Source organism: Ixodes scapularis, unplaced genomic scaffold (genome assembly GCF_016920785.2).
Source record: "Ixodes scapularis isolate PalLabHiFi unplaced genomic scaffold, ASM1692078v2 PGA_scaffold1__304_contigs__length_218370807, whole genome shotgun sequence".
Classification (NCBI taxonomy): Eukaryota; Metazoa; Arthropoda; class Arachnida; order Ixodida; family Ixodidae; genus Ixodes; species Ixodes scapularis.
Window position 1 is genome coordinate 16692395 of NW_024609846.1, and position 22481 is coordinate 16714875.

Sequence of the window (22481 nt, forward strand, 5' to 3'; positions counted from 1 at the left end):
CTTGCCACCGACTATAGTCACTTCACTTAACTTGTCCAGTGTATGTGTTGTCATGTGCCTGAAGGCTGCTATCAGGCAATGCACGCAATCAAGAGTGAAGGCACCTTCAAAACATCTCATCTCATGACGAAGGGTTTCATTCTGGTTGTAGTAACGGGCAAACAAAGCATAGATACCACTTTTTTTCAGCGGCCTATGCCACGCTTAATTACGTAACTCTAATAAATGCTTTGTGAAATTTTGAAGTTTAAGCAAGTATGAAACAAATAAAAGTTATAAAAAAAGTTCGTTTCTTCCCATTTTTTTCTCCTCAGCAATCTGAACGATCAGAAGCTTATTTTCGTTCCTTCACTCCTCCATTCGGAGTTTGGGTTCCTTCACTTTCCATTTCCTTCTTCAGGAATGTGAGGCGGAAAGCGTGCTCCTCCACCTTCCTCTCCTAGCCGCGCCTCAGGTATCCAAGACGGACGTCTTGCTCGGCGCCCATTGTGCCCTCCAGCACACCAAAGTGCCCTTCGCCACGGGCAGGCACCTTTTGGGACCCAGCTGAGGAGCTGGCACGCTCGTCCCTGGCCGATGCAAAGGAGGCCGCGGCTGCGGGGCGCACAGCTTCGTGGGGCACTGCAGCTGCGGGGGGCATCACAGCTGCGGGGGGCATCACAGCTGCGGGGGGCACCACAGCTGCGGGGGGCACCACAGTTGCGGGGGGCACCACAGCTACGGAGGGCATCACAGCTGCGGGGGGCATCACAGCTGCGGGGGGCACCACAGCTGCGGGGTGCACCGCAGCTGCGGGGGGCATCACAGCTGCAGGGGGCATCACAGCTGCGGGGGGCACCACAGTTGCGGGGGGCACCACAGCTACGGAGGGCATCACAGCTGCGGGGGGCATCAAGGCCGCGGGGGGCACCACAGCTGCGGAGTGCACCGCAGCTGCGGGGGGCATCACAGCTGCGGGGGGCATCACAGCTGCGGGGGGCACCACAGTTGCGGGGGGCACCACAGTTGCGGGGGGCACCACAGCTACGGAGGGCATCACAGCTGCGGGGGGCATCACAGCTGCGGGGGGCACCACAGCTGCGGGGTGCACCGCAGCTGCGGGGTGCACCACAGCTACGGAGGGCATCACAGCTGCGGAGGGCATCACAGCTGCGGGGGGCACCACAGTTGCGGGGGGCACCACAGCTACGGAGGGCATCACAGCTGCGGGGGGCATCACAGCTGCGGGGGGCACCACAGTTGCGGGGGGCATCACAGCTGCGGGGGGCATCACAGCTGCGGGGGGCACCACAGTTGCGGGGGGCACCACAGCTGCGGGGTGCACCGCAGCTGCGGGGTGCACCACAGCTACGGAGGGCATCACAGCTGCGGGGGGCATCACAGCTGCGGGGGGCACCACAGCTGCGGGGTGCACCGCAGCTGCGGGGTGCACCACAGCTACGGAGGGCATCACAGCTGCGGGGGCACCACAGTTGCGGGGGGCACCACAGCTGCGGGGTGCACCGCAGCTGCGGGGTGCACCACAGCTACGGAGGGCATCACAGCTGCGGAGGGCATCACAGCTGTGGGGAGCATCACAGCTGCGGGGGGCACCACAGTTGCGGGGGGCACCACAGCTACGGAGGGCATCACAGCTGCGGGGGGCATCAAGGCTGCGGGGGGCACCACAGCTGCGGAGTGCACCGCAGCTGCGGGGGGCATCACAGCTGCGGGGGGCATCACAGCTGCGGGGGGCACCACAGTTGCGGGGGGCACCACAGTTGCGGGGGGCACCATAGCTACGGAGGGCATCACAGCTGCGGGGGGCATCACATCTGCGGGGGGCACCACAGCTGCGGGGTGCACCGCAGCTGCGGGGTGCACCACAGCTACGGAGGGCATCACAGCTGCGGAGGGCATCACAGCTGCGGGGGGCACCACAGTTGCGGGGGGCACCACAGCTACGGAGGGCATCACAGCTGCGGGGGGCATCACAGCTGCGGGGGGCACCACAGTTGCGGGGGGCACCACAGCTACGGAGGGCATCACAGCTGCGGGGGGCATCACAGCTGCGGGGGGCACCACAGGTGCGGGGTGCACCGCAGCTGCGGGGTGCACCACAGCTACGGAGGGCATCACAGCTGCGGGGGGCATCACAGCTGCGGGGGGCACCACAGTTGCGGGGGGCACCACAGCTACGGAGGGCATCACAGCTGCGGGGGGCATCACAGCTGCGGGGGGCACCACAGTTGCGGGGGGTACCACAGCTACGGAGGGCATCACAGCTGCGGGGGGCATCACAGCTGCGGGGGGCACCGCAGCTGCGGGGGGCACCACAGCTGCGGCGGCACCGGAGCTGCGGGACAGTCAAGACCTTAATCCTCTTCGTAACCCGTTGAGTAGTGTGCATGAAAAACAAAAATGGAAAACAGCAATATGATTTCTAATAACCAAACGTCTGCTAACAAAAAAAATCAAATATAAACATTTGAAACTATTGCAGCTGCAATCACTAAAAGACTAATGGAGGCCACATTTTAGGTGCGAAATACTTATTTTTTTAATTCAAACCAACTTGACATGCGAGCTTTGAAACCCACTTCTCTCTGAATCATTTCGCATGCATCTTGGTGGCAGGCTCTTGTCCAGTCTCTTTTTGAATTGCTCACTTGAAGCATCGAAACAGATTCTTTTCCTTGCTCTAGCAAGTATAGGTTGCTTGCCTTTACTTCTCAAAGTTTGGACACCAGTAGCAAGGTAGAAACATCTCACTTCACTCGAACTAGCAGGTCGTATCCATCCTCGTATTTATGGCAGGCACAAGGTCATGCTTCATCCATGAAACTGACTGGTATATGCATTGCCTAATCTAAGCTGGTCAAGCCTTTTAATGCTCCATGTCCACTAGGACGTTTTGCAGTTCATTGCCTAGGCCATTGAAGCCTATAATCTGCTAACACCACCCATGCACAACTCTTTTAGCACACCAGGTTGATCCAAGCAGTTTCTGGTGGTAGCAGTTTTTGCTGGCCAACTTAAAAGTGTTCATTCATTTATGCTGGTTAACTCTGTTGATTTTTTAACAATATGTACAATGCTCATAGATGCACACTCTTTCTTCAAATGTTCCAACACTCAACAATAGACTTTTTTTCCAAAATTTGAGGCATCCGATCAGATTGAAATGCCACACAATGCACTCTCAGAATTAGTTGGCCAGTCAGTCTCGGTTTCGACTAAGCACATTTTCTTCGTGCCACCACGTCGTGACCAAATACACTGCTTGCGTTCTCGGTTATACGACTTCCCAGATATCTACAATACTGTAAATCAGTGATTCTCAAATGGGGGTCAGCGGAGCCTTTAGGGTCCGCGAAGTCATTTTAGGGGTCCGCGAAGCGCAGCCTCATCAGCCAAGCCCTGAAATAAAAGTTGTCTTTTCTCAGATTGTGAAGAAACGTTTCAATTTTTGGGTGAGTTTTCTCATGGATATTTCAAAAAGAGAAGTCTACTTCAAACTAGCCCTTACTTATATCCATATATTAAACCACTACCATAATTAACCTACACGTTCCCTTCCCCTCACAACGAAGGAGGTCCTCCAACATCTCCGCCGATCCACAAGGGGTCCGCGAAACGTCAATGGCTGAGAACCACGGCCGTAAAAGTTCCCGAGCGATAAGAGAAAGAGATTAGGGCACCTTTTGCTGGTTCCTGGCATTTCAGGTATTCTGCATGCATAAGCAAACAGATTGAGACGTGGCTTTAGTCACCGCGCCTCACGATTGTATTTTAGAGCGCAGCTCTTAGGGCCCGTTTCTGGCTTGAGCGGCGTCGCCATGGCCGTCGGCGTAACCGCGCAGTACATTATGGGAAATGTCCCATAAGGCACCGCGCGAGCCCCCCTTGGGGTCACGTGACCTAGGGTTTCACGTGACCCCCGAGGTGACGTGACCCCCGATGACGTCATCGTCAGTGATGACGTCGTCAGTGACGTCACTGATGATGTCACCGGCATCCGCATCGTCATTGTCATCATCACTGATGACGTCATTGGTATCCGCATCGTCATCGTCACTGATGACATCATCGGCATCGGCATCGTCACGTGACCCCCCAGGTCACGTGCCCGCCCCCGACGTCACGTGACCCCCCAAGGTCGCCTGACCCTCCCCCTCCCAGGTCACTTGACCCACCTCTCCAGAACCCTTCCCTCTTCCTCCTTAAGACCTGGGCTCTAATTAGGCGTTACAGGGAGTTGTAAACGGCTTTCACTTTTTAGCTCAATTTTACAAATTCTGTTCAGTATTGGTGAACCACAATTGAAATTCGGCAATTTCAAACCCAGAAAGTGTTTTGCTTGCCAAACATCTCTTGTTACTTCATGAGCAGAAGAGCAAGGATCGCACTCACTGTATATTTGCAGTTGTGCCCAACGCTGGCAGAGAATATTTTTTCAGAAAATAACAAACTTCCTCTTCCTTTTACACGAGCCTTTACCGACGCACAGTTTTCGTGTCTGAACGGAGGCTCTCAACTTAATTCAGCAAACTCGGTTAGTGAGAAAGCAAACACATAACATGGTTATTAGCAACGAGCAAATGCGCTCGGAGTAATTTTCTTGTTTGTTTTGTTCGGTGCGCAACATAGGCGTTCACGCCCGCATGTTCGGCCGGTGAACGATGCGACATTTCTCACGGTTGTGCTTGACTGTCGCTTTCTGGAGTCCAATTTGTATGGGGTGTTCTGGCTATATTACTACACAATAACTTTGTGTACAAAACGTCAAGTTGAACTACAAGAATGCAAGCGAGCGCGGACTTCATTTCAAGCGCTGCAGGTAAGCACAGAAGACATAACATGTGTGCTAGCTTTCAGCTTTTCGATGGCGCCTCTGAGTTTTACATTACGAACTAAGGCATCAGCAACAGTAGAAAAACAAATTGCGAAAAGCTAAGTGTGTCAATGGACGTACAAAACACAAATTTTAAGCAGTGAGAAAGTGCAGGCGAGCTGGTAATTAATGGACATCTTGTAAACTCTGAGATGGGGAACGAGCTGCGTTTGAGATTTTGTTGTGTTCGTCCGTTTTTTTATCGTTCCCTATCTCAGGGTTTACAAGATGACATATTTTAACTTGCTGACCGGCAAACGAGCAAGCTCGGTGTTCGTATGTGCTGGTTGTCACAACGTGTTGACTCGTGTGCAAGTTAAATCCCGAGTTTTGCATGTCGAGATGCCGAGCACCGGCTTGGCCAAATATAATAAGCATGTGTCAGAAGAACCTTTACGTGAGGGTACTGCTCGCGTGGAAGCGTCAATATCTGGTCATTCGTGCTAGTTCAGAGACCAAAAAGTTATACGCACAGGACGACAAACTTATCGTCCACACTTTGCGCATTATATCGGATTGACTTTCTTGATGCGTTCATCAAAACCAAAACCTAGACATTATATGTAAGTGAAGCCACATGGTGGCTACTGCCCTTTATGCCGCCCTTACTGGGGAGTCCAAGACGGATCTTCCGTCATCAGGTCGCTCAAGTGATCTGCATACCTGCCAACTCTCTCAGAGTGCACAGGACCCTTACGAATTTCGGCCACATCTTCCTATTGTACAGAATCGACCTCAAGTCTCCTGTAGAATGGCAACAATGAAAGCTTTTTTTGTTTTTTCAGCCACTTCGTTGACACAGTTATCATCGGCGTGTAAATCCAAAATGCTCGAAAGTAGGTCCAGGTTACTCGCGGGTCATCACGTGACCAATTTGGGTAGCGCAGCAGCGTAGGATTCGGGCGTAGTTTCGAATACCAAGGATCGACCTAGGGGCATATTCAAATTCCCAGCTTCTCCTCCGGGTCATGTGCTCCACCAAAATGTCACGAATGACAAATGGAGTGATGTGAGTGGTCGCAGTCATTTTGGAGCAGCTATTGGAGCAGCCAAAAGTTCATTTTGGAGAAGCAAAACGACCTTTCGGAGCAGAAACGTACGCTTCATTTTTATCTATATCAATGCAAAGGTGAGGAGGAGAGATGGCAAATATTAGAAGGAGAGCAAACACTAGCTGTTTAGTTGGGTGTCGAAGCACCAGACAGGGCACGTCGTTCACATTTTCTGTCTGATGATTATGGTGATAATGATCTTGCAGCTATTCCCTTTGTATCGAGCGGTCCCGAACCACGTTAGTACATTGTATCTTGTATGAGGAAGCGGCGCACTCTTGTGGTGATAATTGGCAACCGGCAATTGAGCAGGTATTATCAGTATACAGAAGGCTATGCTTCATGACACTTATTGAGGCCTGTCAGTTACGAAGAGCTTGGCAAACACCATCTTTTGGTTCCCCGGTGTTGATCAAGACAGTTAAGACCGTTTAAGAAGGTGCAAGACGTGTGCCCAGTTCTGTTAAATGCCTCTGGTGCAGGTTTGGTTAAGCAGGTCGGATACCAAGCAACACTGAACACGACTTCGGATATATTATACCGTACCGCTGGAGAGATCCAGTTGCGAAATACTGATCGTGGTCCACTCGGACACAAAACAGGTAGAAGCATCGGCCGAGACCCCAGTGAATACCCAGTGCAACATCTTTGGTCGATTTGGACAGCTAAGGACACTGGTGTTTGGCAACGGACCCTAGTTTAATAGTACTGTTTTCAAACAGTTTTTACAGCGGTCACGTACAGCACCCCACCACCGCTTTGTGTCACCCGGAGTTCAACGGGTTCGCCGAGCATGCATTATGTAGAGTCAAGGGAAGCATTCACGAGGTTCAGCTTTCGCAGCCTTGAAACCAGGCTTGCAAGCACTTCCCCACTCTTGTTGAAGTTCCACTGCTGCAGGACCTCAGCAAATGATAGGAAGCACACCTCTGAGCTGTTATTGGGCTACTGCATCTGATCCCAGATTGATTTTTGCCTATATGCATTTGGACTCATCCCCGCTCGAGAGGGGCAACCACCCTTTTGATGCGGGAGAGACTGTGTGGGCGCGCATCTTCGGCCTATGGTGGATTCCTGAAGTAGCCTGCTCACTTGATGGTATACAGATGACAACAGTAGGCACCCCAATAGGATACCACGAACAACATGCAGATCAGCTCTGGACACGTCATCCCCACAAGTGGACCGGCCTGTCTGTTGTCAGTTTTTGACGAAGAGGCGACAATGTTGTAGGTTTGGTGGTTCAACGATCAGGCTGCTCCTTGGCAGCAGGAGGCATCGAAAAGAGGGCCGGAAGAGTGGCCAGGTGATGGATTGCCCTGACGGGAGATGAGTAGTGGTCGGGATTCATGGTCAGCGTGGACACTGCCGGCGACAAAGCAGAGGGGATGGACTTTTAGGTTTAGGGTTAATCATAGAGCAGAAAATCAGAACTGAAGAAAAAGAACGGCAAAAGAGGCGTGAGCTCGGGCTTGGGCTTGCGGTCATAAAGGAACAATTAGTGTCCGTGATAATGCTACAAACTAGTAAAAGCCAATTATTACCATTCTCCTTTCCTTATTTATTTTTAACAAAACCTCAACAAGGACACTAAGGGGGTACAGAATCGAAACTTGAAATATCCCCAGAACAGTTCAGAACGGGTGAAAGAGGGTCCGCCTAGGGACCCTCTTTACAAGATTAGGCAATGGAACGGCGCTCTCTAAAACAACTGGATAATGATCACTTCCAAAAGGGTTATGAAGAACCTTCCAGGAAAAGCAAGGAAGTATTGAAAGTGAAGCAATAGAAAGATCAATGGATGTGAATCAGTTGTGTGGCACTAAAAAAGGTTGGCTCTCTCCCGTTAAGAAGGCACAGCCCCGAAGACTAAAAAAGACGTTCAATCACACTACCACAGGAGTCTTGACGGGTACTACCCTACATAGGATGATGAGCGTTAAAATCACCCAAAATTTAAAAAAAGGGCTGCGGGAGCTGTCCTATAAGTCCCTGCAGCTCTTGAAGGTTTCAAAGAACATTAGGTGGTAAGTATGAAGAAACAATTGTTACAAGGCGGTCCAGAAGGAGATGTACTGCAACAGCTTCATGTGGCGTCCAGAGAGCAAATCGTGTCCACGCCCGACCTAGATTATTAAATTGTGATTTCCCCATGTTGTGGGAATCCTCCTTCAAACTGCGGTACCACCTGCAAATGAACTATGTTGTGCTGCGGCACGCGTTCATGCTGCCTGCTTCAGAGAAAAACCACTGCTCGTGTTGAAGACGACATCCCACAATGTACGGGCAACAATGTTTAACGAACTAAAAGAAAATTGATATCATTCAATAGACAGAGATAGGCTCACAAAGTGCCAATACCATGATTGTTGTTGTTGATTTTACTCTTGCATACAAACAAAAATGACTTCCTCTTTTCTCCGATGTACAGTAAAACCTCCTTATTTTCGTGGCCCCTATTTCTTCTTGAATTAGTCACAGAGGACATAATCGCAGCCACTGAATTTCGCAAACTTAAAGGCCGCGAAAATTGAAGGCTCGCCAACATTAAGGGGTCTACTGTTCTTCCGTGTGTCACATGATGTTAGATTTCAAGGAGGCAGGAGGTATTGGTTTAAGAAAAAATTGAACTATGAAAAAAAAAAAAGAATGCCCCTCTCCAGGTTAGGCGCTCAAGGTTCTTTTGCGCTACCTATAAGGTAACAAGTTTGTCTTGGCAGAGCTTTTGGTAAAACGGAGTCTCAAAAGTAGTTATACTTGGCGTCAGCTACTCTGGGCGTTTTCAGATAAGATCAAACAACCATGTCCGGTGACCATTTTTAATTTTGATGAAAAAAAAATATTTTGGTGGCTTCATGCCCAGAACAACAAAATCGATCCTTGTTTTGGCCAAAAAGAAATTTGTCTTTCCGAAAAACATTTGTCAGCACTCCTTCAGCCACGTGCGCGTTTTGCGTATCGCGCGATGTTGGCATTTCGGGCGGCTTCCTAAAAAATACTGTTCTGACTACGGGTCTAGAAACATTTACTGACAAATTAGGCATAAAAAGGATTGACAAAAAGTATTAATCAGCCAGTATTAGGGTTCATAATTTCAGAAACAAAATCGGAAACACGGCACATTGCGCAATAATGCTCTGGATTAAAGATTTTTTTTCTTCGTATCTATAAAGCCTAAGGTTATAAAACTTTGCCAGTGTGTTTACCTGTGTATAGGTAATCTTTTCATGAAATATTGTGGTCCTGGTTAGCAGGATATTTTTACAAGAATTGCTCAAACAGGGGCATTTAATCAAAAATGCATTACTTTGAAAATCATTTAAAAAAGGCCATCTTCAATTTTTTTTAGACTCTCTGAAATTAACGTTTGTAATATGTACTAACAGAGTCTGCAAAAACATAATGCAATATTTGCGTGGCTTTCAACTTATAAAGAAAGGAATATCGCCAAATTGACGCCAACGCGGTTGCCATAAATGGGGCGTCCGCATACCCGTTCTTCACAATTTCATTATTAATAAAAAGCGTGAATATGCTACGGGGTGGTCAGGAAAAGACAACCCTTCCAGCACAGAGGTGGACGGTAGTTTTGAAGGGAGGATTCCTAATACATTTTTGACCAACCGACCAAAAAATGCCCTGGGTCGGAGCAATCAAGAAGCGCCACCCTTTCACACGCTTCGCGGTGCCTGTTTCAACAGCTGGCGCGTAGCGTCTCCGTGTACACAACGTAAAGGAAGCAACCGGAGCGACTTTGCAAACAGATGAACCATCAACCTTGGTGGTAACAGAATATAGGAGGTAGGGCCAGGCAGAGCTTGCGCCTCCTGTGAGCGCCAATAAATCCGCCCTAAAAAAAATAATAACAATAATAATAATAAATAAATAAATAAAGATATTGCAAAAAAAATTTCCGATTGACTGAGATTGTCTGTTTATCGCGCCAGGAGTCTGCGGCCCAAGTCAATACGCGAGATGGCCCTGGATTGCCAGCTAAAAAGGGCACCCCAATTCGTCCGCCCCTGCAGGTGGCCTTTGGCCATGAAACGGAAGCCGCGAAGAAACAGCACGCACCGAAAGAGGAGATAACTGGGACCTTGAGAGCTGTGAGATAGAGTTGGGACCTTCTCTATTTTCGCAAGGGTGCCCACAGGCTAAGCATCAAGCGGTTTCATCGTGAGCAGCTCCTGCGACGGCTCACGTGCGTGTTCTCTGTTTCGATGGCTGAACGTTACAGTTCGAAGCGCGAGTGTTGCGCTGATTACCTCAAGAGGCACAAGAAAAAAATTGTTTACCACAGGAACTTTCGAAGTGTGATGGATCTGGACATTGTTTCGTTGAAGAAGCGTCTCCGTGGAGGAAGTGTTCCTGTCCGAGAAACAGATTTTGGGTGCGTGAACTGTTTCAGCCGTTTCAAAGAAATGACTGCGGAATCGACGGAATCAACGGGGCCAGATAAAACCTTCGTCCAGGAACACGCAGCCGTCGAAGAGCTGAACAGGTACGCGCACTCTTCAGGAGTTTCACCTTTGAAACCACGTTCCGCCGTGAAAAGACACTATAGGAGGTCTTACGCAAAGCGAAAGCAGGAAGAAATTGAACGCGCTCTGAGCAAGAAGCTAAGATCAGAGATCACCACAGCGTATGGCGTGGGAGACAAGCCAACAACATCAGCACAAAGCTGCAGCACCTGCTCAGCGTGGTTGGGCAACCTTCGGTCTGCGTTTGACGCTTCGGACTCGTACCATGAGCGCTGTCGACTTTTAACGCTACTCCCGGAGTCGCTCTCAACGAAAAAAATTCCAGATGTTATTCCTTCAGCGACCCGCTATTTGCTCCGCAAATCAAGACATTACAAAGAAAAACTGGCAGTGTGGGAAATTCCTGACCCTTACACAAGAAGGAGAGTAAGCGAGGCGGAACTGCAGGTAGCGATGGACTATTATATCAAAGATGAGCTAAATTGTACACAGCAGAGTCCCAACAGAAAGGCCGTCGTTGGCTTCATGGTGGACGGAACGAGAAAGTACATTGCGAGACGTGTGATGACGCGGTCAATTCGCGAGTCTTATCGGATGTATAAGACAGCCGAACCAGACACAGCCATCGGCCTTACAAAATTCTATTTTTTGAAGCCAAAATGGGTTGTGCACATGCCCTCGCATGACGTTTGTGTGTGCGTTTATTGCGAAAACACGAAGCTCGCTGTGTGCGCCCTGGAAAACATTACAGGCGTCATAAGGAGCGCCGAAGACCTCCGTGACCTTTCTCTGTGCAGTCCACCTTCTGCCAAGCGTTCACTCCGAGAGTGCAGGGCATGTCCCCCGGTTGGGTGTTTTGAGGCGCCTAACCTTGGAATTTTAGATGAGGAAGTGCTTTACGCAGTGTGGAAGAGATGCGATCTAATAAAGAAGGAAGTTCCTGAAGGAAGGAAGTTCTTGAAGGTGCCAGTTCCTGACACCTTCAAGAATGTGTCAGGAACTGGACATCCCATGATTACATCAGGCGCCTCCAGAGGAAGGCGATAGGCGATGAAAAGAATTATCTGCGGAAATCTAGCATTGTGCTTCACATCGATTTCGTGGAGAACTGGACGGTTGTTCTGCCCAAGGAAATCCAGTCTTACCACTCTAGAAAGAGTCAAGTCTTCATATTCACCTGCGTGGTCACGACAAGAAAAGGAACCTGCAGCTGCGCCGTCATATAAGTGACGACATATGCCACGACTCCGCCCACGCTTGCTACGCTGTTAGCAAGGTGAACGAGTGGCTTGAGGACAAGATTCCACTCTATGCTCATGTGACCTAGGTTAGTGATGGTGCAGTAAGCCACTTTAAGAACAATTACCAATTACGTGAGCTGCAGGGCAACAAGTACACGTCAACAAAGTGGACGTTTTCCGCAACTGGACATGGTAAGAGTGCCTGTGACGAAATAGGGGATCTTGTCAAGCACCAGGCAACATTGTACAACCTCCGAGGGCCCACCACGTCGGTGATCAAGTCGGCGTCGGAGATGGTTGCCGCACTGAACACTAAACTGCCGAACATGGAACCAATCCACCTCCCAAAAGCTGGCGTCAAAGCGTTCAGGGACATGAAAGCAAAAGAGTAGGACTCTATTTCTGCTGTATGTGGAATCCAGTCCTGTAAGTTCTGGCAGCGCACGCAGTCCGGCACCTCGCAACTAAAGCTATTTGTAGCAAGAACAGTAGACACAGAAAAGATATATCTTTGAAAGTAAAGTCTGTTATGGCTGCAAAACGCAAATCGAGGTGGCCAGCTTACGGTGGCATTGAGAAGAAACGAACAGTAATCGCTACAGGCAAAAGAGAAAAAAAAATGTTCCGCTTCGAAGTGCCAGGAGAGCGCCGTGACTGAATCAGGTCAGCGGCCAGCAGATGTAATGCACGCGACAATTGCCGAATCTGCGCACATGATCTTGAATAATTAAACTCATTTCAATTGTACCACTTCAAACATGTGCTCTTTCTTATCACTAGTTAAACATGGCCGTCAGCAGCCCAGCTTCCCTACGAAGGGGAGGCTCCGAAAGTCACTGATCCGAGGAATCTGTATTTAGATTGTTGACTTGTGGTTCAAATTCACCTCAAATCATTTGTATTGTGAGAGCGCTCCCTTCTCGGACCATCGAGCAAGTAACAGCGTGCACAGAGGGAGGGCGCCACTCGTTCAGGACCCACGTCGCTGCCTGAGCAAGCTACCTCGGAGCACGCAGAGTCAGATCCTCTCTCGCCGTCAGCGTGCAAAGTCATGCGCGGAGACGAACACGCGCCTTCCCTTTGTATTTGGTTCGTCTTTTATTAAACAATTATCTTTCCGAAAGTGCAAGCCTCCCTGCCCTGCCTCACAGTATGAATTGTTATTTTTCACGAACTCCTGTCATGGTGCTTTCTGTTCACGCAGGAAGCACTATGACACACGCCAATAGATCCAGAGCGGCGGATCTGTGAGCGCCAATAGATCCACGGCAGCGGATCTACTGGCGCTCACAGGCGGCGCAGGTTCAGGTCTGCCGCGCCCTACCTCCTGTATCATGCTACCGCCAACCTTGTAGGCTGATCTGTTTGCAAAGTCGCTCCGGTTGCTTCCTTTACGTCGCGTAGACGGAGACGCTATACGGCGGCTGCTGAAACAGGCGCTGCGAAGCTTGTCAGAGGATGGCGCCTCCCGATCGATCTGACCCGTGGGCATTTTTGGGTCGGTTGTAGGAAAATTTATTGGGCATTTTCCCTTCAAAACTACCGTCTACCTCTGTGCTGTCAATTTGTGTTTTCCTGACCACACCGTAGCATATTTCGCTTTTTATTAATAATGAAATTGTGAAGAACCGGTATGGCGCACGCCCCATTTATGGCAACCGCGTTAGCGTCAATTTGGCGATATTCCTCGCTTTGTAGCTTGAAAGCCACACAAATATTGAATTATGTTTTTGGAGACTCTTTTAGTACATATTATAAACGTTAATTTCGGACAGCTTAAAAAATATTGAAGAGAGCCTTTTTTTAATGATTTTCAAAATAATGCATTTTTTATTTAATGCCCCTGTGTGAGCAATTCTTCTAAATATATCCTACTAACCAGGACAACAATATTTCATGAAAAGATTAATTATGCACAGGGCAACACACTGGCAAAGTTTTATAACCTTAGCCTTTATAGATACGGAAAAGCAAAACCCCTAATCCAGAGCACTATTGCGCAATGCGCCGTGTTTGCGATTTTGTTTCTAAAAATAACGACCCTAATACTCGCTGATTAATACTTTTTGTCAGTCCTTTCTATGCCTACTTTGTGAGTAAATATTTCTAGACCCGTAGTCAAAACAGTCTTTTTTAGGAAGCCGCCCGAAATGCCAACATCGCGCGATATGCAAAACGCACACGTGACTGAGAGGTTGCTTACGATTTTTTTTTTTTTTCAGAAAGACAATTTTTTTTTTCAAAACAAGGATTGTTTTAACTGTTGTGCACATGGGGCCAGCAAAATATTTTATTCATGAAAATTAAAAATGGCCACCGAACATGGTTGTTCGATCTTATCTGAAAACGCCCTTTTGTGCTGCATTATAAAGCTAGAGTAGATTCCACAGTGCTTCAGCACAGCACTGTTGCGAGAGCATGTGGTTTAGTGTTACATCCCATTTGCATGATCTAGAGAAACTAGCGCTGACCAGAGTTGAAGCACTCCAGAATAAAAACACGCCGGCTGTAGAAGCATTGAGAGATGCAGACATGCAAACTCTGCATTTTGTTAAAAGTGGATTCGAGCAAAGGTAAAAACAATATGTATACTTACGACGGTCATACTTGCCTTTCCCAAGCATGACCACTTTTCCCTCGGTAGCACCATCCAGTAAGAAGCACCAGCAACACTCCCATGAGACGCCGCCGACTCCTGGATTGAATGACGACCCGCCTCAGGTCTTGGAAGGAGATTCGGAACATTAGGGAGTTTTAGCGAGTCGTTTTTCAAGCACACGGTTCCGAAATCACGAACGGTACAGCTGGTCCGTTCCGTGAAACCGTACGTCAAATTTGACATAATTTAGCGAATTGTGAAAGTGGCGCGACCGTGTAAACGATGATGATGATCTTGCTTAACGGTGGCGCCATCTTCTAGTAAACATATGAAACATTCTGCAACGTGCAAATCAGTGAATCAGTGGCAGCAGTGGCAGTGGCGAGGGTGGCGGACACCGTGGTGGCAGTTCGTGTTTCCGGCGTACGACTGATGTAAACAAGATGGCCGACGTAACATTTTCCGGTCGGAATTTCAAGAACTGCGAAGCTAGATTGAGTAAAAAGTGTTTGAACGACCGTAAAGGTATGTGGTGTATCTCCGTCATCTTGAACTTGAACGATCGTTCACGTTGTGTGCCATCGAACCAAATCATTTCGTCTGCTCGCGGTCGCCACGGCAGCTAGTCTGCCCGCAGATTGCTAAAATTTACTAGCATGCGCAGTTTACAGCATTCACAATCGCTTACGATTGTGAGCAGTTTTTGAAATGATTTGGTTCAACCTATCAAATGAAGCAGACTAACAGGACGGCAAATCGCCTCCCGCTCTCCCTAGGCCTAACGCTCGGCTGGGTCGGCGAACCGACCGCCATCTTTTTTTTACCCGAGTCGTGAACGGTGCTGGCTGCGTTCCGGGGACGACTCCAGCGGCCGGAATGGGAGAAACGAACGAGAGGAGCCTCCCGACTTCCCGAACGACTCGCGCGCGCATCCGCAGTGGCGTCGCGGATGCGTTCGACGGCGAACCGTTCGTGTGGAAACGACCTGCTAAAACTCCCTATTGCTTCAAGCGCAAAACACATGTACGACGAAACCGTCCGTTCCGACATCCGAGCAGGCAATACAACGGTTGGAGGCAAGGGTTTTCAACGCTCTCCGGTGCTACAAAAACCCTCGCCACCGAAGGTCATTTCGGCAGTCCGCACGTCGGATCGGACGGTTGCGTCGTACATGTATTTCGCGCTTTAGGCCAGATGTTGTATCCGGCGGGGCAGGTACTAAAGGTAAAAATTAACAATTTTTTCTGAAGCGCTGCATTCCTATAGCATAAACTCTAGGATAGTAGTATTTTCTTTAGATCAGGGATGCGTTTTAATTGAACACGAATGGTTGGTTTATATGATGAACCAGCAGCCCCCGTTTTGCTTAAGTGTAATGCAGTGCCTAACGTTACGTCCCACGGAACCCGAAATAAAAATTAGAGTAACGCCCAACGTAACTGTCAAGCATTCCAGTTACCTCCGACGTAACCCAAAATAAAAATGAAAAGTTACCGTATTTGTTCAAATATAAGTCAACCTTCTTTTTCTGAAATTGTGACCAAAGAATTTCGACCTACCTTCGCGACCAAATTTTGCGACCCTACTGGGGGCATGGAGCTATCGAGTCACCGAGCCGGCGTTGTCGTAGAGCCGCGCCGCTTCTTGTTTCAAAAAGCTTTTGGTGCACGAAAACAACCGAAACAGCAGCATCCGACGGCCCGCCCGCGGTGGCCGCTGCCGCTCTCGCGTGCATCCCTCAGGCGTCGGGTTTCGCCATTGCGCCTCTAGCCACTAGCTTTCCCCTCGCTGGGCAACGGGGACGCGGAGGGAGAGGAACGCGATGCGCCATGCACTTTGCCCGCCATCCTCGCAAATGCGAAAAAAACTGAGGTTACTTTTGTTTGTCGCTTGAGGCGGCTAAGCTCGCGTGTTGCTCATGGCGACTAGACTCGCCGGGTCGCTTGCGTCTTTGTATTTTGTCTTTCGTCACTTCGCCCGTCTCCACCTTCTTTCGTTACTTCTTGTCGTCATTTTTCAACGGTGTCAGTGAAGTATTGTTGCGAATTTGCTTGGATGTCTACCAAGCTGACGAAACTTTGGACGACGATGAAATGTCCAGAAATTCTTGCGGTGATTAAGTTTTTGGCATCGCGCCGTGATTTAGCTGAGTGCTGTAAATAAAGGTTTGTCTCTTTCCTTTGCTCAAACTTTCCCCTATTCAGATATAGGTAAACCTATATCTGAATTTTTTTTTTATTCTCGGTTGTCTAATAAATAAGGGTCGACCTATGTTCGAGTAAATACGGTAGTCAGCCGCGCGACGAGACACACCTTATGAAAGCGATTGGTGCAAGCGACCAAGGCGATAGCGATGTTTTCTAGAAACCCCAAAACCGAGCGAAGCAAGCAGCGACAGTGAGAAATCTTCGTCGCTCGTCGCCGGCACTCGTAGCTTGTCGCAGTCAATCGTCCAGTGTTGCCATCCTATCTTTCAAAAATACCCCAAGCCAGCGTCCAGAAAACCCTGCATTACCCTACGAATTTTAATTATTACCCCACATTTTACCCCGAGAGGCAAATCTTTGTTCAAATAATACTGTTGCATGGATTATGATGATACAGGGTAACATTAATACAGTACAAAGCTACAGGGCACGCATGCCCGCACATACCTGCGTTATTCTAGAAGACCATATTTGCATGTGCGCTGTGTAGCATCAGCACAACAGTGATGTAGCGAGCGCACAGACATCCCCAACCAACATGTTCAGCCGATTTGTCGTCAAATCAAAAACGGGGTAACGTGGAACCAGCACTCATTGTGACAGACAAGGCGGCTCATTCCAAAAGGAAGATAATCCAAGTGGTAGCTCCAGCTATTTGTATTTGCAGCATGCGCAGCTTACGGCAGCGCGTAGAAGAGCCCAGTTGAACCGGTGGCTGCCGGTTCTGGTGGGGTGATTTCGCCCGCGGCGCCACGGGTTTCGCAGGTGTAACAAGGACCGTCGGATGAACCAGAGTCGTCAGAAAAAAAAATTGTCGCGAACATGTCCACTGGGAAGAAACCTCTTCTGGCTCCAAACTCCTTTTGCGACACTGCCACCCATCCTACCTCTCCCATTTGCTCCAGCTCTCCAATACTATCCAACTTGGTGTGTGGCGCTTTCTGTTAGCACGTCTTGTAACTTGGATATTTTCATTTTGCATAATGTCGAGGTGTAACAGCACACGGCTTGCAGAGCTGTGCAAAGCTTGCACGGCAGCCCTTTTTCACTGTGTTTTTGTTGGTTTCTTTATTCTTACCATTGAAGACGCAACGTCTGAAAATACAATACTTTTGATGGGGAAATGGCCGGACGGCCCTACAACCCTACAATGCAACAAAAATGCCTAAAATCCCCTGCAAGTAGAGTAATTTTACCATGGTTGACAACACTGCGCTCGTCTCGTTGATCGCTATACTGCTTACATGCCGTTCAGAAATGTGCTCTAAGTGCTTCCCATTGCATTGGGACCAGCCTCGCATCCAACCGTAACCAGTCTTGTCGTCTTCTTTTTTTTTAAGCCGCCCAGGTATCAGTTAACATCGTACATACATAGTTTTCAAGCATGGCTCCTCGTTCATCGGCTCGATTTACATTTTCGGCAAATGACAAACCGTGATGAAGCAGAATGATTCTAGCTCAAAATTGCCACGAACACTTAGCATGCATGCTTAGACTGAAGTGCCCCTAACTTAATTCAAAATAAGAACGAAAAGGGGTCGAGATTCGCTTACTTATTCGCTTACCTAGCGGCCGAACTTCGAAGTCATCGACGGTCCGGCGATCGGACGAGGCGAGCTGGCCGCGCTGCGCTGACCCAGGCTGGCCACACCTGTGTGAACTATGAGAGGCGCCGTCGAGTTGAGAGCCAGAGTCGCAGTAGAAACGGACCGCCAAACATCTGTCCCGTACAACGAACGAGCCGACGTCCTCCACGCCGCTACGTCTTCGCCACCTTCTCCGCGACGACGGGAAGCTGGGGAAGCGGGGAAGCCGAGCAGCGGAAGCGGAAGTCACTGGGCGGCTGCTTTACGTTTCGCTTTTAGCCGACTCCGGTTTCGGTTGCGGAATCGTGGGGTTCCAGCTGGTTGCGACGAGAGGAACCACGAAAAGACGCCGAGCTGGCCGTGTACGAGTCACGGCATGAGCAACGGGCCGTTTGCCGCTGTCGACCGGTGATGCGGTATCCTCGGCTTGGTGTCACGATCGCTTTGTTGCCGTGCAGGTTGGCTTTGCTATGCGGTACGGCTGGTGCGGCTGTCGAATACTTGTGGAGAACATTATTCGAGACAGACTCCCCAAGACGTCGCCGTGAAGACTTTACCGAGGACTTTGTGTAAGCTCAATGGCGGTCTATTTTCCGTTTCACATGTATGGTATATGTAACGATACCGGTGGTAGATGATGGACATTGTTTGGCAGATTGCGGTCGCCCTTCTGCATGTATGATTTGGTGATACCGGTGGTCCTGAGATATAAGCGTAGTTTTGGAAAGATGGCGGTCGCCTACGGTCGTCGGACGCAAAATCATACCAGCTGCACCGAATCATATAGGCATGCAAACTGGCTGCCAGTATAAACAGACGCGGAGCCATAGCGGTGCCGGTATCTCCAGTTATGCAGAGCGCCAAACCAAACTAGCTGCATATATAATACAAAGAAATTATTTTGGTGTCATGCAGAACTGTACAAGCCGCAGGTATGTTTCTTGTACGTTTTTCCAATAGTGTTGTCGTTGAACCAGTACTGCACCGAGTCCTGTATTTTGTGGCGTCCATGTGGACTTTTGCTGTGACCGATTGGACAAAGTGGCCAAGAATCGCTGGCTACTGCACTCGTTTCTTTACCTTATCAAATGCCCGTTGTTGCTCTTCTCCCCATTCGAAGTTCACGCCGCCTCTTCTGAGGTGCGTGAGTTGTGAACAAAGCTTGGCCAAATCCCGAACGCACCGCCGGTAGAACGCGCAAAGTCCCAGGAATCTTTGAACGGCCTTCTCGTTGTTGGGAAGTGGAGATGCCACTGCGGCGCGAGTCTTCTCAGGGTAAGGAAAAACACCTATGTTGCTCATAACCTGGCCTAGAAACTTCAGTGCGCCGTAGACAAACCGGCACTTCGTCGGGTCGAGGGTGAGTCCGGCGGTCCTGATTTTTTGAAGAACGGCTCGAAGGCGCCGGAAGGGCTCGTGGAGGTGAACCGGGAATACCACGACGTCGACGAGGTAAAAGAGAGAACTCTCGCCTTTGAGGTCTGCCAGTACGATGTCCATGACAGGTTGAAAGGTTGCTGGCGCCTTGCACAGTCCGAAAGGCATCACTTTGAACTCGCAGAGTCCATCGGGTATGATGAAGGCAGTCTTCTCTCGGTCCCGTTCGTCGACTCCGATCTGCCAGTAGCCGCTCTTCAGGTTCATCGACAAAAATTATCAGGAGTGGCGCAGCCGGTCAAGTGTGTCGTCGATGTGGCGGAGCGGATAAACGTCCTTCTTCGCCACCGCGTTGAGCCGCCTGTATTCTACGCAGAATCTAAGCGTTCCGCCCTTCTTTTTCACGACTACGAGTGGTGCGGCCCACGGGCTCCCTTAAGGCTGCATGATGTCCTCGTTGAGCATCTCTTGTACTTCTTCATGAATGGCCTTTCTTTCCCTTAGGGAGACCCGGTACAGTGGCCGATGCACAGGGAGCGCATTGTTGTTTGTAACACTGCTATGTTTCGCAAATGTTTGGCGCACTTTCGACTGAATCGCAGAGTAGTCGCTCAATTTGGCAAGGACGTCTCTGAGCTATCGTCTTTCCGTGGCACTGAGCTTGAGATTAACGTCTTGCTGCGGCGCGGTATGCTGTACGGATGAGATGGCGAGGGCTCATTGGAGACCGTTTTGATTTCGGCGACGTTCCGGCCATTGTCGACGTGTTCTCCAACGGCACATTTCGTGAGGTGCTGTGCTTCATGTCCGAGGTACGACACGAGGACTACAGTGCGTTCATCCTGCAGCCCTGTTGCGCCCCTTGCAACGCCTATCCCTCTGCCGAGAAGCAGTTGGACGTCTCCTTTCAGCAACAGGTTTCCGCTGTCGACAGCATCGGTCACGACGGGCGCAAGAACACTCGACCGTGGTACCCCGTTCACGTGGTCAGCAATGACTCAGACGGCGGCTGACGTCGTTTTGGAACCCCCCGAACGTAGGACGGGCTTTCGCAGCTTCAACTTGTTTCCTGCAAGGTCAATCACGGTACCGTACTTACACAAGAAATCCACTTTAAGAAATACGTCCCTCGCAAAGTCCTGAAGGACGGTCCGAACTTTACTGGACAGGTTTTCATAAATTTCGACGCTAGCGGTGTACCTTCCAATAGGAGTGATGAGGTGTCGTCCGGCGGTGCGTAACTGCCTTCCGACCCACGGTATCGTGACTTTCAAGACCACGAGAGAGCTTCCCACTGAAAATTGTGTAATCTGTTCCGGTGTCCACCCGCGCCGACGCGTCATTGCCGTCGATAGCAACGGTTAGTTTGTTATTCACCGTTGCAGAATCGTCGTTTCGATGCTTCTGGTCCCTAGAGTAAGGACCCTCCGACGTTCATTGATGATCTTACCGCAGGACGTCTTTGGCAACTCCATCTCAAGAGGTTGCCGCGATTAGCTTCCACGGCGAGGCATAGCTGCAGGCTTTCACGGCAGGACCTAAGAAAAGGCGATGGAGGGCTTCGCGGTGACGGCGAGCGATATATTCGGCGGGGAGACAGATCAAGAGATGTCAAGTGGCGTAGGTACTTGTTGATGTCCCGAGGTCTCTCCCCATAGCGTGGTCCAAGGTCACTGTGCGCAAACCCTCACGGACCCAGCTGGGGTGGTAGGGGCATCTTCCGTAACGTCGTCGGCTTCCAAGCAATGGTAACAAAGCGGGCGTCGGTCGGCCGTTCGCCACACGTCGGTTTTTCTCGGCGAGGGTCGCTCTGGGCGGACGTGCTGGACTTGCTTTTGGCGTCGAGGTTACTGCGGCGTTGGATTGTCCCCTCGAGATGGCGCCTGGTTTTAACGGGGAACAGGCGGCGGTCATCGGGTCACGGCGGCGTAGTTCAGCGTCGGCTCCCCTTGCGCCACCATGGTGACGGGAACCTCTGGTCGGAGCGAACGCTCAATTTCTTCGCGAAAAGCCTCAGCGATGGAGAGGGATGCCAGAGGACTGGCCGCAGGCAGCAACTTTTGAAGCACTTCGGGACGATGTCATGGATAACCTCACGGATGCCCCGGGTGCTGGCGCCGATGTCGTCGCTAAGCAGCATGGAGGTAATGACGCCTGAATGTCGTTGAGTAGTGGGAGGCGCGTGCTTGGAGGGCGCGCTCTGTGTGCAGTCCAGCGGGGTGCTAACGACACGTCTAACGGCGATTCTTCTGCATTTTCCAGCACCCGGGATGAACGCTGCATGAATACAACGGGACGACGCAGGCATTACGTGGCATCAAAAGCTTTGAGGCTACAGGCATTCCGTGGTATCGAGAGCTTTATAAGTTGCTCATCACCGGTGACGAGAACGACCGAGGCAAGGCGACACCAGCTTTTTGCGCTCCTCATCGATATAAGTTATCGACCTTCAAGGGGCTACGGAAGTCTGTTCATCGCACGGTGAAGCTATTATCGCTCTATGGGGCAATCCGCCGTCGATAAGCTGCCAGGTGGCTGATTGGAGCATGTGACGGTTCTCTTGTTGCTGTGTTTTTCAAACTGGTCTTCAAAAGCCAGCGGCAGACGACGGTGTGGCGCAGCCCAGCGTGGTGCTAACGACACGTCTAGCGGCGATTCTTCTGCATTTTCTAGGCAAGAATTTGCTTGATTTGTTTCGTTTTCATTTGTTTCACGCCTGGCTTGACTGTCTCATTACCCGAAATGGCGACTGTTTATTGCGTTACCTGTTTGAAGTCGATTCCAGACGATAGCCAGGGTTTTAAGTGTGCTTAGTGCGGGAAGAGTTACCATGTGGGGAAATGCACGGGGGTTACAAAGACTGTACTTAAAACATGGTCTAGCGAAGAACGGAACATCTGGCTATACGTAACTTGCAAATCCCGCAAAAGTCAGCAGGCAGTACTTTCGGCTACGTACTCTCAGGATATTGGTCAACATAGCACAAGCGAAAGCTCGGGAGAACCAAATGTAGCACTTTTGATGAAGCATATTCTGGACATGAGTACTAGACTGACACAAGTGCT

The 22481-nt window shown here is 50.0% G+C and overlaps 2 protein-coding genes across 2 annotated transcripts; both read right to left on the reverse strand.

The window, feature by feature from the left end:
* Positions 1–439: 439 nt before the first annotated feature.
* Positions 440–1450, reverse strand: LOC120850864 (mRNA decay activator protein ZFP36L3-like). The gene has a single exon (XM_040223532.1). It carries the CDS (start codon positions 1448–1450, stop codon positions 440–442), a length of 1011 nt encoding a protein of 336 aa, XP_040079466.1.
* Positions 1450–2277, reverse strand: LOC120850865 (mRNA decay activator protein ZFP36L3-like). Its single transcript, XM_040223533.1, has one exon. The coding sequence runs from the start codon at positions 2275–2277 to the stop codon at positions 1450–1452; it is 828 nt and encodes a 275-aa protein (XP_040079467.1).
* Between the last annotated feature and the right edge of the window lie 20204 nt (positions 2278–22481).